The 13,098-nt window shown below is 37.5% G+C and overlaps 1 protein-coding gene and 1 non-coding gene across 4 annotated transcripts in view; both read left to right on the top strand.

Annotated features, from left to right (window-relative positions):
• The window catches only part of LOC125835132 (DExH-box ATP-dependent RNA helicase DExH11), a 130,419-nt gene extending 117,544 nt beyond the window's left edge, over positions 1–12,875 (top strand). For 2 of the 3 annotated variants that reach the window (XM_049514271.1, XM_049514269.1), the window contains 13 exons: positions 100–167; positions 348–735; positions 966–1,121; positions 1,227–1,337; positions 2,589–2,642; positions 4,981–5,238; positions 5,913–6,022; positions 6,790–6,943; positions 7,694–8,150; positions 10,069–10,283; positions 10,384–10,622; positions 12,102–12,228; positions 12,386–12,875. In XM_049514271.1, coding sequence (XP_049370228.1) covers positions 100–167; positions 348–735; positions 966–1,121; positions 1,227–1,337; positions 2,589–2,642; positions 4,981–5,238; positions 5,913–6,022; positions 6,790–6,943; positions 7,694–8,150; positions 10,069–10,283; positions 10,384–10,622; positions 12,102–12,228; positions 12,386–12,598 — 2,550 coding nt within the window. In that variant the 3' untranslated portion in view covers positions 12,599–12,875. Of the gene's footprint in view, positions 1–99; positions 168–347; positions 736–965; positions 1,122–1,226; positions 1,338–2,588; positions 2,643–4,980; positions 5,239–5,912; positions 6,023–6,789; positions 6,944–7,693; positions 8,151–10,068; positions 10,284–10,383; positions 10,623–11,991; positions 12,031–12,101; positions 12,229–12,385 lie in introns of those variants that run through there. The other variant, XM_049514270.1, reaches the window with a different exon arrangement.
• On the top strand, positions 4,002–4,191 carry LOC125835157 (U2 spliceosomal RNA). The gene has a single exon (XR_007443397.1). It is a non-coding gene; the product is annotated as a U2 spliceosomal RNA (small nuclear RNA).
• Positions 12,876–13,098: the final 223 nt, after the last annotated feature.

Here is a 13,098-nt window from a genome sequence, read left to right as displayed (position 1 = left end):
GTTAGCCCCACTATTGGTCTCTATCTATGAACTAGAAAAGAAAATGCTTGAGCCTGTGCTAGGAGGGAAACTAAGAGATGTTTCATTTTTTTATTGCAGGTACCCAACACAATTGAATTTGCAGACTGGATTGGTCGTACAAAACAAAAGAAAATTCATGTTACTGGGTTAGTCGTGCTTTCTTTAAATTATAATTCAAAAAAATGAAGTTACATGACTTTGTTTCTTGAAGTTCTCCGGGACCTACTATGATTCAGGAAACAAGATAGGAGCTTCTATCATTATAATATATCTATAGAGTGCTTGCTTGATCTGGTTTCCTTTTCTTTTATGGACTTTTCTATCAGGACGACCAAAAGACCTGTCCCTTTGGAACATTGTCTCTTCTATTCTGGGGAGCTTTACAAAGTGTGTGAGAATGAAGAGTTTCTGCCTCATGGATTTAAAGCAGCCAAAGATGTACATAAGAAGAAGACCGCAAGTTCTGTCTCTGGCGGCGCCAGCTTGCGTCCTGGGTCTTCAACAGCTGCTGATAAGGGTCGAGGACAGAGGCGTGATAGCTCTTCTCAGGCGAAGCAGCACAAGCATTCTGGTCCCCAAAGATTCGGGAATTTTGGTGGTGGTTGGGGAGCGCAAAGCACTGGGCCTGGACAGAATGTTATGGGGTTTAGGAGATCAGAGGTGTCTTTGTGGTTGACGCTGATTAATAAACTCTTGAAGAAATCACTGTTACCTGTATGTAAAAAAATTCTTTTAACATGCATGGTTCCTTGTATATATTCCTTCCACCGCGTCTTACAGTGTAGTTAGCATTGCTGTTAGTATTTAATCTCTTGATAACTTGTCCGCTGTGTTTTTCTTCTCCTCTTTTAAATTTTTTTAATAGTACCGTTTTTCATTTACAGGTTGATAGTAGACTTATCATTTATTAAAGCCTAATAATTATCATGAAATTGTAATTTCAGGTGGTTATATTTTGTTTTTCGAAGAATCGATGTGACAAATCAGCTGATAACATCCCTGGTACCGATCTCACAAGTAGCTCTGAGAAAAGTGAAATTAGGATATTCTGTGCTAAAGCATTTTCGCGGCTTAAGGGATCTGACAGAAACTTACCGCAGGTGTCCTACCTAATTTGCTGCATTTGTTAATCTAGCGGACCGTCTGCTTCTTGGTGTCCTGCTAATTGCAGAACAGTGTCTTATTGATGGTCATCTAAACTACAGATTGTCAGAATTCAAAGCCTTCTGCACAGGGGCATTGCTGTGCATCATGCAGGGCTCCTCCCAATTGTCAAGGAAGTTGTAGAAATGCTTTTTTGTCGAGGTTTGGTTAAGGTAATATAACATGCCAGCTTTTTTAAGGGAAAGGGCACATTGTTCCACAGAAATGCCCATATTGTTAGGACGTTACAACAACAACAACAACATACCTAGTGAAATCCCACTAAGTGGGGGTCTGGGGAGGGTAGAGTGTACGCAGACCTTACCACTACCTTGTGGAGGTAGCACATCGTTAGGATGTTACTATATTTAATTACTTATTTAATTTCAGATATTATTCTGCATTAAGCATGCAAGAGGCTTATAATTTTATGCTAGAGCACTTGTTAGTGTACACAAAGACATGCTCATATACTTAATTAGATACTCAGACATACAGAATAAAGTTAGAGACTCAATGAAAATTAGTGGAAGTTAATTTAAGATATTTGAAAATTACGTTACTACTTACTAATACATTGCCAAGTAGCTACACGCCTGTGGTGGGAGGTCTGTAACTGGTTTGGAGTACATTGGGTTATGTTGAGAACAGTAAAGGAGGCAATGTATAGCTGGGCTTTCAGAAGATGGAGGAGAAGACCTAAATGTAGTTTCACTAGCAATCAAGTGGGTAAATTGGAGAAAGAGGAATAGGAGGGTTGAGAACAATTTTGTACATGTGAGGAGTAACCTCTGGTCACTAGTTTCTTTTTGTTTTATCCATGAGGCCCCTTGTTTGTGTCTTTGTGATAATTATTGGGTGACCTTTGTAGAGACATATTTTGGTTAATGTTTCTCTTCTTTTAGGTATACTAATACTACTTAAAATGCGGTGATTTCCCTTCTATAAATAAAATTATTTAACCTTTAAGAAAGAAAAAAATAAAACAATTAGCATTTGGTCATGTTTGTATATACTAGCACTGATAGTATATCCTAGTAGGAAATTATACTAAAATAACTTCTTAAGATTTGGGAAGAGTCCTAGCTTTGGATCCAATTAAGAAATTTTGGACCCCATGATTCTTGTTTTTTGAACTATGACTCGTGATCTAATGTTATGTTCTTTTCAAGTAAAAAATTAACTAAATAAATAAAGGGAAAACGGTTCTGATGAAATGAATTATCAGTTAAGTGGTGAAATCCTTGAACGAAGTTGCACGTTGGGCTAGTCATTTTCATGTTATCTACTTTTACTACTGCTGCTGAATTTTCTTTACCTCCTTTTGCCATTTTGTGACCCATTTGTTATCAAAATTCCTGTCCTTTGGTGAGTTTTACTTTTGAAGGTCTTAGATGCTCATTCAATTCTTGGTTCTTTCTTAGGTTCTGTTCTCGACAGAGACATTTGCAATGGGAGTTAATGCTCCAGCCAGGACGGTAAGTCATCATTTGCAGTGATCTTGTTACTTTGATTGCAGTTATTTTCATAGAACATACTCACTCCATCCCATTTCACGTGGCCATGTTTTATTGGGTACGGAGTTTACAAAAGAAAGGAAGACTTGTGAAACTTGTGGTCTGGAACAAATCAAGGACATTTATATGACTATAAATCATTTTATTAAGGTAAAATGGAAAGTGTAAAGTTAAAATTTTTCTAAACAGAAAAAGATGTTATTCTTTTTGGGTAGACTAAAAAGGTTAGTCTGCCACATAAATTGGGATATTAGGAATAAAAAGTTTACTCTTTTTATGATAAAAGAGTCTTTGTCATATGATTCACACCATGTCTCGACTCTTGAGTAACTGATGATAGTGATCATGTTTCCATTTAATTGTTGTAGAATGGTTTTGCTATTTATTCATTGTTAAGAGTTGAAGGCTGAGAATTTTAAGAACTAGCGCTGGATCTTTATTTGTCAGCCTCAGAACATATTTAGAAACAGTGATTAATTCTGGAAATATCCTCTTTCAGGGAAAAACCTAAAGCACATACAAGAGAGATTTAACTGAGCTATAGTAGTATATTAGCTCTATTCAGGGTCTGGGCAGAATGCAGAAACAGTTAAGAATGAGCTGGGAGTTAAAGAACTTATAAAGTGGAGATAATGGAGGAAAGCAGAGAATGTAGAGGAAATCACATAAATTTCTTGACTGCGTTTCAATCAAGTTTGCCAGTAGCACAAAATATGCACATATTTATGAAGAAAAGACCACATAGGAAATCAGATGTTATTGACAATCTTAGGGGGTTATAGTCTATGATTTGGTGGGTATTTTCAAGAATTTTTTCTGTGGAATTGACTATCCATTGGTTCCCAATGAATGACTCATCTTGAAGGGGTGAATTTCTTGAAGTTCAATTTGACTATTAATTTGAGTAATTAGCTCCAAGGTCCATTTGTTTGCAGAGGTATCAGAGAGAAAACTTATCCATATCTTGAACTATCCAATGTTGTTTCCACATTATGTTGTCCATATTCTAGATGTCCAGTCCTGGGAGTGCAGGGGTGGGTGGGGGCGTGGTGTTAAGTGTCCCACATTGGTGGAGGGACTGAGCTGTTGTCTCTTTATATTGAAGAAAATCATTCTTGTTGAAATCTTGAATTTTCAGTACCAAACATGTTAATATTTTTATATAGTTTTTGTCAGGTTTGCTTTCTGGTTCTGGTCATTGCGTATTTTCCTTGATGTTCAAACTTCCTATGCTCTCTAATTCCTTGATGCCATGTGGCATATTATTGCAGAGTACCATCTTAGATTGCAGAATTTCTTATTAGTTTAATATTTGATATGTGGGCCGTCGGCCTTTTGGCTAAGATCATGAGTAGTATCTATTCTTATAAGTTTAATATCTTATATGTGGGCTATGCCCGCACAATATTAATTCAATTTTTTTAAGGGGAGCATCCATCAAGGTAGCTTGCTACCTGGGCTCTTGTGTGTTGCTCAATAGGTAAACAACTTAAGTGGTGACACTCATAAGTTAAAACAACTTCAGTGGTGGAATTTGTCAAGATGACAATACTTGCCTGTAAAACATTGATTTCTCTTTTAGTACCTCCCAAACCTCTAAGATTACTATTTGTATCGAAGGAAGTGTTGGTTACTTCTGACCCTATGTGCTTTCTCCCTTTATCCAATTCAATTGTTGCATTTCCATAGGTAGCAAATGATCAGATATAAATATTAGTTGTTAGTACAGAAAATTTACATGGTAATTGGGTCTAAAGTATAATTAACCACTTCACATTGAATTTTTTAAAGTATAATGAACCCAACTTACCTTCTATATCTTTTTACTGTAATATATTAGTTATTAGAAAATGGTAGCATGAGGAGAGAAGGTCAAGAACAATTTGAGCTGTTCACTTCTTATGTGGGATAAGTGATCTCACTGGAAGAACTATTGGTAAAAGGTCTACTTAGTTCAGTATCTGATTATGTATTGATCAATTTTTGAATTTTCAGTACCAAACATGGCAATCCTTAATATAGCTTTTGGCGGGTTTGCTTTCTGTATTATGGTCATTCCTGACTTATAATTTTTTACCTGCTTATTTTCCTTGATGTTCAAATTTCTTGTACTCTCTAATTCCTTGACGACATGTGGCATATTATTGCAGACTGCAGAGTACCATCTTAGATTGCAGAATTTCTTTAGTTTCCCTGTTGATATTTGCTATTAATTATTCAAGGATCTGTAAGCAAGCATATCTCTCTATTCAAATATCCTATTGCTAAAAAAGTTTAAACTATATTAAATTTTGGGCAGGTTGTTTTTGATTCTTTAAGAAAGTTTGATGGCAAGGAATTTAGGCAACTACTTCCCGGAGAGTACACTCAGATGGCTGGGCGTGCTGGAAGGAGAGGACTTGATAAAACTGGTACAGTTGTGGTGATGTGCCGAGATGAGATCCCTTTCGAAAATGATTTGAAGCATGTAATAGTTGGTACTGCAACTAGGCTTGAATCTCAGTTTCGACTGACCTACATCATGATTTTGCATCTACTTCGGGTTGAAGAACTGAAGGTACATGTTTTGACTAACTAGGAAAGAAGAGAACAGTTTGATCTCTCAAAATAGTCCCATACACAGCATCTATTTCAAAATTCAGTTTCTGACAGTTCATTTTCCTTGCAATTTAGTTTTATATGATTTTAGAGCTAATTGGTTCTTGCTGCATCATTACCATTCTCATTTCTCTCTCCTGGAGCTTGTATGTAGTAGCGAGTTGGAAGTATTTTCAAGTCTCTTTATTCACCTGCAAAACATTGTTTAAGAACGCTTTAGCAGATAAAGTTCATGGTTATTGAATACATACAATAAGTCTAAAAGTTTGAAGCATCCTTAGGAAATTCAATGTTTCTTCTTCTTTTTTCTGTTTCCTTTTGTTTTTAATAAGCAGTAAAGAAGGATCAACACAAAAGACATTAACTACTCTAAAAAAGTACTGCATATACCACTGACACAACCTTTTCTTTTTTCTTTTGCAAAATACAGCTGATTTGCTCAACAACATTATTGGGCAACGGCGTATTGCCATTACATCTCTAACTCATAATTTTAGAGTAATGGCACTTGTTAGTAATATGATTCATGTTAATGATGTGTTCCATTTCACGGATTGATGTTCATTCTCACTAGCTTAGTTAATTCATCCCAGCAGATTTCTCCTGATGAAGTACAATTTACAAATTTTTCAGGTTGAGGACATGCTGAAAAGAAGTTTTGCTGAATTTCATGCTCAGAAGAAACTACCTGAGCAACAGCAACTCTTGATGCGAAAGCTTGCTCAGCCTACAAAATCTGTTGAGTAAGAATTACTAAAACAGTTACACTATCTGAGTTTTCGACCATAATTGTCTTTCTGGATTCATTTTTCGACATGTATTTGTCACACCTTAAAACACTTATATGTGCTTCCTTGTTTGTCTGCATTTGCTTCAGTGCTTTGATGTTGTGTGGATTTTCCCAAGCTTATTCTTTTGTACTTTTTTTTTTGAAACTGGTAATGACTTTACAAAATCTCAACCTAGCTTAGGTTACTGCTTCACAAGGATCCAATCATATCAACTAGTGATTCAGCCTCCTCAGCACGGCTTTCTTTACACCTAAAATAAAACAAGAATATACAACTCATCTTGATTTTCTCCACAAAATTGTATTTGTCTTCAAAAGCTCTATAGTTCCTCTCCTTCCAAATGGTCCACCATTTGCAAGCAGGGATAAGTCTCCACCATTTTTTCTGACTAATTGCCCCCCCCTCCCCCCCCCCCCCCCCTTTTTTTTTTTTTTAATTCTTTTGTACTTCCTGGTATTGTTTAACATGTCCTCTCTCTCTCTCTCTCACACAGACGCACACACACACACAAGAGAGAGAAGCACAGACACCAATGGTCTTGAGAATCCTGTTTTTTGGTAGTGCTTTTAATTGCTAAATTCTATAAAGCCTGTACGGTCTATGAAATACTTGCTACTATGAAGCCTATTATAGCTTCTAAATGCCACCTTCTGTGGATGACTCTTGCATCATTTGTGATATTTATTTGCATAGTAATAAGTACAGTTTGTCTGATATAGATGCATAAAGGGTGAGCCAGCAATTGAGGAATACTATGACATGTATTTGGAGGCAGAAAAATATAGCCACCAAATAGCAGAAGCAGTAATGCAGTCACCAGCTTCTCAGCAGTACCTTACTCTTGGGAGAGCAGTGGTTGTAAAATCACAATCAGTAAGTTCTATTACATTCTATTCACTAAATAGGCATTAGGCAGTAGCCTCTTTTCATCTTCAAGGTCAAAATATTGTCAGCTATCTGGCATACAATAATAATAATAACTATGCATCGATCCCAAAGTAGTTGCATCTGTGTATCAACACATTATTCTATTTGCACATGTTTCATTCTAATACTCAAAAATCTTTCTTTTGAGACACAGTAGAGTTGAGCTATCTGGTATGATTTGGAAATTTACAAGGCCAAGTTCTTTAGTTCCATGATCTAGTCCTCTGCAACGGAAAGTCACATCATAATCTTCAGTATGCAGAAACATATGAACATTTTGATGATATATCATTTAAATGTAACCAAATATGGTATTATTAATAAACCAGCAAAGAAACATATGGTTCAAAGTGTTTCATGAAGTAGGTCAACGTCTCTTAAGGAATTTTCAATGGTAAAAATGGCTGAAGGTTGATAATCTGGATGATTTGACTGGGCCTCCTAGTATAGAAACTTCTGCAGTTTGAGATCACTTGTTTTGAAAACTGAAAGTGTTCCAATTCCTTTTGCGGTTTGTTCTGATCACTGTTCATTTTAGAAGTATCATAATCCTGTCTACTTTTGCCCATCTCATGAGGTTACTTGGACATTGGAAGTATATGATTTTTGCCTCACAGTTCATATTTCCATTAAAGAGATTCACATGAAAAGTCCAAAACATGTGCAAATGCTTTTCTTTCCCTTTACTACTTGCAGGCTCAAGATCACTTACTAGGCGTTGTGGTGAAGACACCTTCCTCTAACAACAGACAATATATAGTTCTAGTTCTGACTCCAGAATTGCCTTCAACTCTGGAAACTTCGTCAGATGCAAGCAACAGGAAAGATCAAAAAAATTCTGAAATGCAGATACTAGTGCCTAAATCAAGACGGGGTTATGACGATGAGTATTGTTCGTCAGTCACCTCCCGGAAGGGAACTGGCGCTGTCAACATCAAATTGCCTCACCGCGGTAATGCTGCCGGCATGAATTATGAGGTTCGAGGAGTTGATAACAAGGATTTCTTGTATATATGTGTGAAAAAGATTAAGATCGACCAAGTTCGGCTTCTTGAAGATGTTAGTGCGGGGGCCTACTCTAACACAATACAACAGCTGCTCGGTTTGAAATCTGAAGGAAATATGTATCCTCCTGCCTTAGATCCGGTTAAAGGTATGTCAGCATTATTTATATGGTTATCTGTACCTGCCGTATATATACCACCTGATTCTTGGCTCCCCATCCTTAAACTTTGTAGTTTATACTGCAGATCAATCCTTGTACTTTCTTTGAACCCCTAGTTTTGGTAGATATAATAGAAGAGTTACCTAACTCACCCGTAGTTCATCATCATCCTTCCTGGTTTCTGGTTCTTGTGGAATCAATTCCAGTTGCATGTTATCTTGTACCCCAAAATATCTTCCTCTGGTTCAGCAATTGTGATTGGAGTGACATAAATAATATTCTCCAGCAGTGGATAAATTATCCTGTCTTGCATCGGGTCTGAGTTGTGCCTCTGCATTCTCAATAACATCAATTCTTGGCTGGAGCGAGACCCGTAGAGAAGGATCAGATTCTACAATTAAGGTCTTAAAAGATGGGTTGACCATCTCCATGTTTTGAAAAGGCCCAGGACCAATTTCTATTAATTCTGTCAAGTTTGGCTTGTAAAACTTGGGTCAGCCCACCTCAGATAAAATAGCATCTTCCAGATTCTCCATTAATTCCTTCCCATGTGTTGAGGCATGCAAACTTGGTTTGAACTTTATAAGACCCCTACCCAATATAGGATCTGCCATATCGTCTAGCCCTAGACCCAGGCTATTACCAATGCCAGCCTTTGACCCCTGCGACTGTCTGTAAGTCACCGAAGGCTGATTCTTTTCAGAATGTCTTTCCAAATCGGGATGGGACATAAATGACCCTCCCATTCAATGCTGATGTGACTAGGTATTCACTCCGTGGCTCCTTTGACCCTCATGTGAGCACATCGGAGATGATTTTTGAGCTCAGTTTCTTCGTTCTGCATCTTTCTTGATTTCTTTCATCATCTTCTTCACCCCAAGCTTTAGAGGGAGGCCCAATATTCTAATCCAAGTTCTGGCATATCAACAATTTTCCGCCACGCAACCAGATGCCGTAGACCACCATGACAGATGTAGTGCTTTCTTTTCCCACTCCAGTCCCCTGTTAGAGTGTGCTCCGCCATGATCTTAGTCGGGAACTCAAAGAGAAAATGATGGTCACACATTTCGAATACCCCTATGTAGCTGCCCCATTTTCTGTTAGCCCATATGCACATGACTATGGTTTGGGATCTCCTGACCGTCGAAATGGCCCAGCAAGCATCTTCCCAGGATCTCTTTATCCTGGATTCCTCCAATCCGTTTGCTTTTATGGAGTTCCTCCATTGAGAGAGTGCCAGATCTCACTGTCCATCTGTATTTGTTAGTAGCTTCAGCATGGGAAGAGTTCAATTATTGGGGAGATGTGACTGTTGTAATCTTGTTTTTCTCTGAATAAAATTTCCAATTTTATGTGCTGGCTTGTCTCAACCAGCATTGAATGCTGATTCTGGAATAATAATAATGGACCTTTTACTCCCCTGTACTGCGACAATGGAAACAAATCTGCCGAAGGCACTCAACTTCTTTGTACAGAAATAAGCGGCTCGATGGTCCCTAAGCTTCCACCTCCTGACTTCATTACCTCTGACCTCAGAAGCCTTGTGCAATAAATAGCAAATCCATGACACAACTTTCCATCTGATTGTCATCCTTCTAAGCAAGTTATCTCTAGTTTCCCTCCATTCAAACCATGTTTTCCGACGAGGTGACATTCTTTGTGATATTGGATGACTTGTCTCCAGCCCTAATATTACTCTTCTTGACCATGTTTTTAGTCAATCAAGGATGCTTGAAGGCAAACACGGCTACCAAGGTTTCCGGTGATCCTGGAGAAAGAACCTTTTGACTTACTAGTCCAATGTTCGCATTGTCTCTAAAGTTTTGAATTTTTTGTAGTGAATATATGGCAATGACTGTCTGTAAGATTCTCCACATTTCATTCTCTAATGAAGATTCTATGCCAGATCTGAAGTTGAAAGACATGAATCTTGTGGAAGCATACTACAAATGGAATAATCTCTTGCAGAAAATGGCACAGAATAAGTGTCATGGTTGTATTAAATTGGATGAGCACATGAAATTGGCTAAAGAATTAGAGCTGCACCGAGCGGAAGTGAATGCTTTGAGGTTTGAAATGTCAGATGAGGCACTTCAGCAGATGCCAGATTTTCAGGGTCGGGTATGGACCCACATTATCATTACAATTTGGTTTCCCTTTTCGTGCCAATCAATTCTTGCAAAGGAAGGGTTCATAACATCCCCTTTTACACTATTTGCAGATAGATGTGTTAAAAGAAATTGGCTGCATAGATGCTGACCTTGTAGTTCAAATCAAAGGCCGTGTTGCTTGCGAAATGAATTCCGGAGAGGAGTTGATATGCACAGAATGTTTATTTGAGAATCAACTAGATGACCTGGAACCAGAAGAGGCAGTGGCGATCATGTCTTCCTTTGTGTTTCAGCAGAAGGAGACTTCTGAATCATTCCTCACGCCAAAGCTTTCTCAGGCTAAAAAGAGGTTATTTTTCTTTTCAAAATATATGGTGTGATATGCTCATGTCTACATGTTGTCATTTTTCCTGTTCATCTATGAAATATATATTCAATTGTTGTTAGTAATTTTGGATAAAAAAATTTATTGAAGAGTTTTGATAAGATTTTGTGTTTGCGGTGTCTGAGTTATTGAGGGATCAAACCTGTATATCAGCCATGTTGATTTTTTGTAATGTTTCTTTAATGGATGAGCCTAAAAGACAGTGAAGACTTCTCCTTGTTATACATTAGGTTTAATGATAGAAAAGTAGTCAAAATTAATTGATGAGATGATTGGAATATGATATCAAACAAGATGTACTTTCCTTTTTATCACTACTTTGTTGGACAATTTAGGGTTCTAAATTGGTTTTTATCTCTAGGATTGGAATAAAATACATCATTCTTTTTTTTCATGAGAACAAAACATATCATGTCAAATGTATTCTCATGTTTCACAGAATCGCATATGCAAGTTGAACGGGATGCTAGTTACTAACTTGGGTATATCTCTATAATTGGATTATAATATGTCAAGTTAAATATGTCACATGTTTCACGGAATTGCACATCCGAAGAGACACATCACAAGGTCACAGGTCTAAGAGCTATGACACATTTTCTTGATATCACAAAGTGGGTGCTGTGAAAGTAGAGATAGAGTAAATGTGTGGTAAGCAATTTTTGTTGAGTGTCCCACCTTGATGGTGGAAATGGGTTGTTGTCTCTTTATATGGTCCTGGGCAATTCTTACCTCATGAGTACTTTTGGAGTTGATTTAGGCTCAAGGCTCATTTCTTATCAAGTTGTTTCTTCTTTGTTATAGTTAATACACTTTATAGAGGGAAAAGAATTTTCGGGCCAGCTGCCAATTCTCTTACATTGTCAGTGTATGCCCTGCTTTTCCTTTATTGAAAGATTTTTTGAAGATGAGATTTGGTCAGACTTACAAATCAAGCATGTAATGGTCTAAGACCTGGTTGCTGATTTTGGGTCTTTCTCTGAATGCACAACTGCTAGTGGAATATCTTTTGACTGCAAAATATCTAAATTTCCTTCTGTAAAGAAGTTACTGGAACAACAGAGGATAGAGTTTTACACAGCTTCAGATCTTCCGCAGAACATTTCTGTCATTATTTGTGCCTACAAAGGCTGTTAATGTTTAAACGGTGTATGGCCACTTCGCTCTCTTTTACTTCTGAAGTCATGTCATCTCCTCCTTGCACTTTGTCAATGTTGTCTACTTGTCTTTAGTTGACTAGTGCAACTCTAGTTGTTGATTACAGTAATTTCATTCTGATAGCTTCATTCATATTTTTTCTAATTGTTTCAAGTCATTCTGATGTATTCTGTAGGTATTTTCTCATTAATTACCATGAGCTGTAACTTAACCCTGTTCTTTGGGATTATAGTTTTTTTTGGTTACTTTGTTCTCAATGACAATATCATTATCGTTGGATTTCAGATTACATGAAACTGCAATAAGACTTGGGGAGCTTCAGGCTCAGTTTAAGCTACCGATTGACCCAAAGGAGTATGCCCAAGAGAACCTTAAGTTTGGTTTGGTTGAAGTGGTATATGAATGGGCAAAGGTTCTTTCTCTCTCTTTCTTTCTCTCCCTCTCTCTCTCTCTCAAATCAAGGATTTGCATGTGGTTGCGTATGACTTATATATCATAATATTGTACCCGTTGCTTGATTCTTCTGTTCTCCAGTGTGGGGTGTCTCTAATTCTGCTTCCCTCTTGCAGGGGACCCCATTTGCTGAGATTTGTGAACTCACAGATGTCCCTGAAGGTGTAATAGTGAGGACTATTGTTAGATTAGACGAGACTTGTCGGGAATTTAGAAATGCTGCTGCAATTATGGGCAACTCTGCACTGTACAAGAAAATGGAAACTGCATCTAATGTGATCAAGCGCGATATCGTGTTTGCAGCTAGCTTGTATATTACTGGAGTTTGATTAGGTCAGGAAGCCTTGATTTCATTTGCAATTCTAAAGGACCTGACGATACACTTGTTGTACACTAAAATATGAACGCCAAGATGTGGACTTTGAGCAAGGATACCCTACACTTTGGCCAATTTGTACAGAAATTCAAGTCTTTCATATGTACATTTACCAATCGACAGTAAATTACACCCTGATTAGCACAGAGAAATGCATGAACTTCAAGATTTACTGTATGGCATTCTCTTAAAATTTAGGTATGATTTTGAAGTTCTGCATCTATGTGTTTGTCTTAAAGTTGTTACACAAGACTTGGGTTCTAGTTTATCACTTGAATGTGATTGATGCTAAGCAAGCTGTTGATCTGGTCATCTTTCTATTTCTCTTTGGGTGACAAAGAAGGTAACAAAGTGCTCCCTCAATGTGGGTACCAGACTCCGGCTTGGAAACCAAAAAAAAAAAAAAAAGAGCACAGAGGGAATTTCAGATTTGACACAACAAGAAAAGGGCAT

Source organism: Solanum verrucosum, unplaced genomic scaffold (assembly GCF_900185275.1).
Source record: "Solanum verrucosum unplaced genomic scaffold, falcon-dt-bn FXZP01000220.1, whole genome shotgun sequence".
In the NCBI taxonomy this organism is placed as follows: Eukaryota; Viridiplantae; Streptophyta; class Magnoliopsida; order Solanales; family Solanaceae; genus Solanum; species Solanum verrucosum.
The sequence above is the reverse complement of the archived record's forward strand: the minus strand, read 5'-3'. Positions and strand labels throughout refer to the sequence as shown.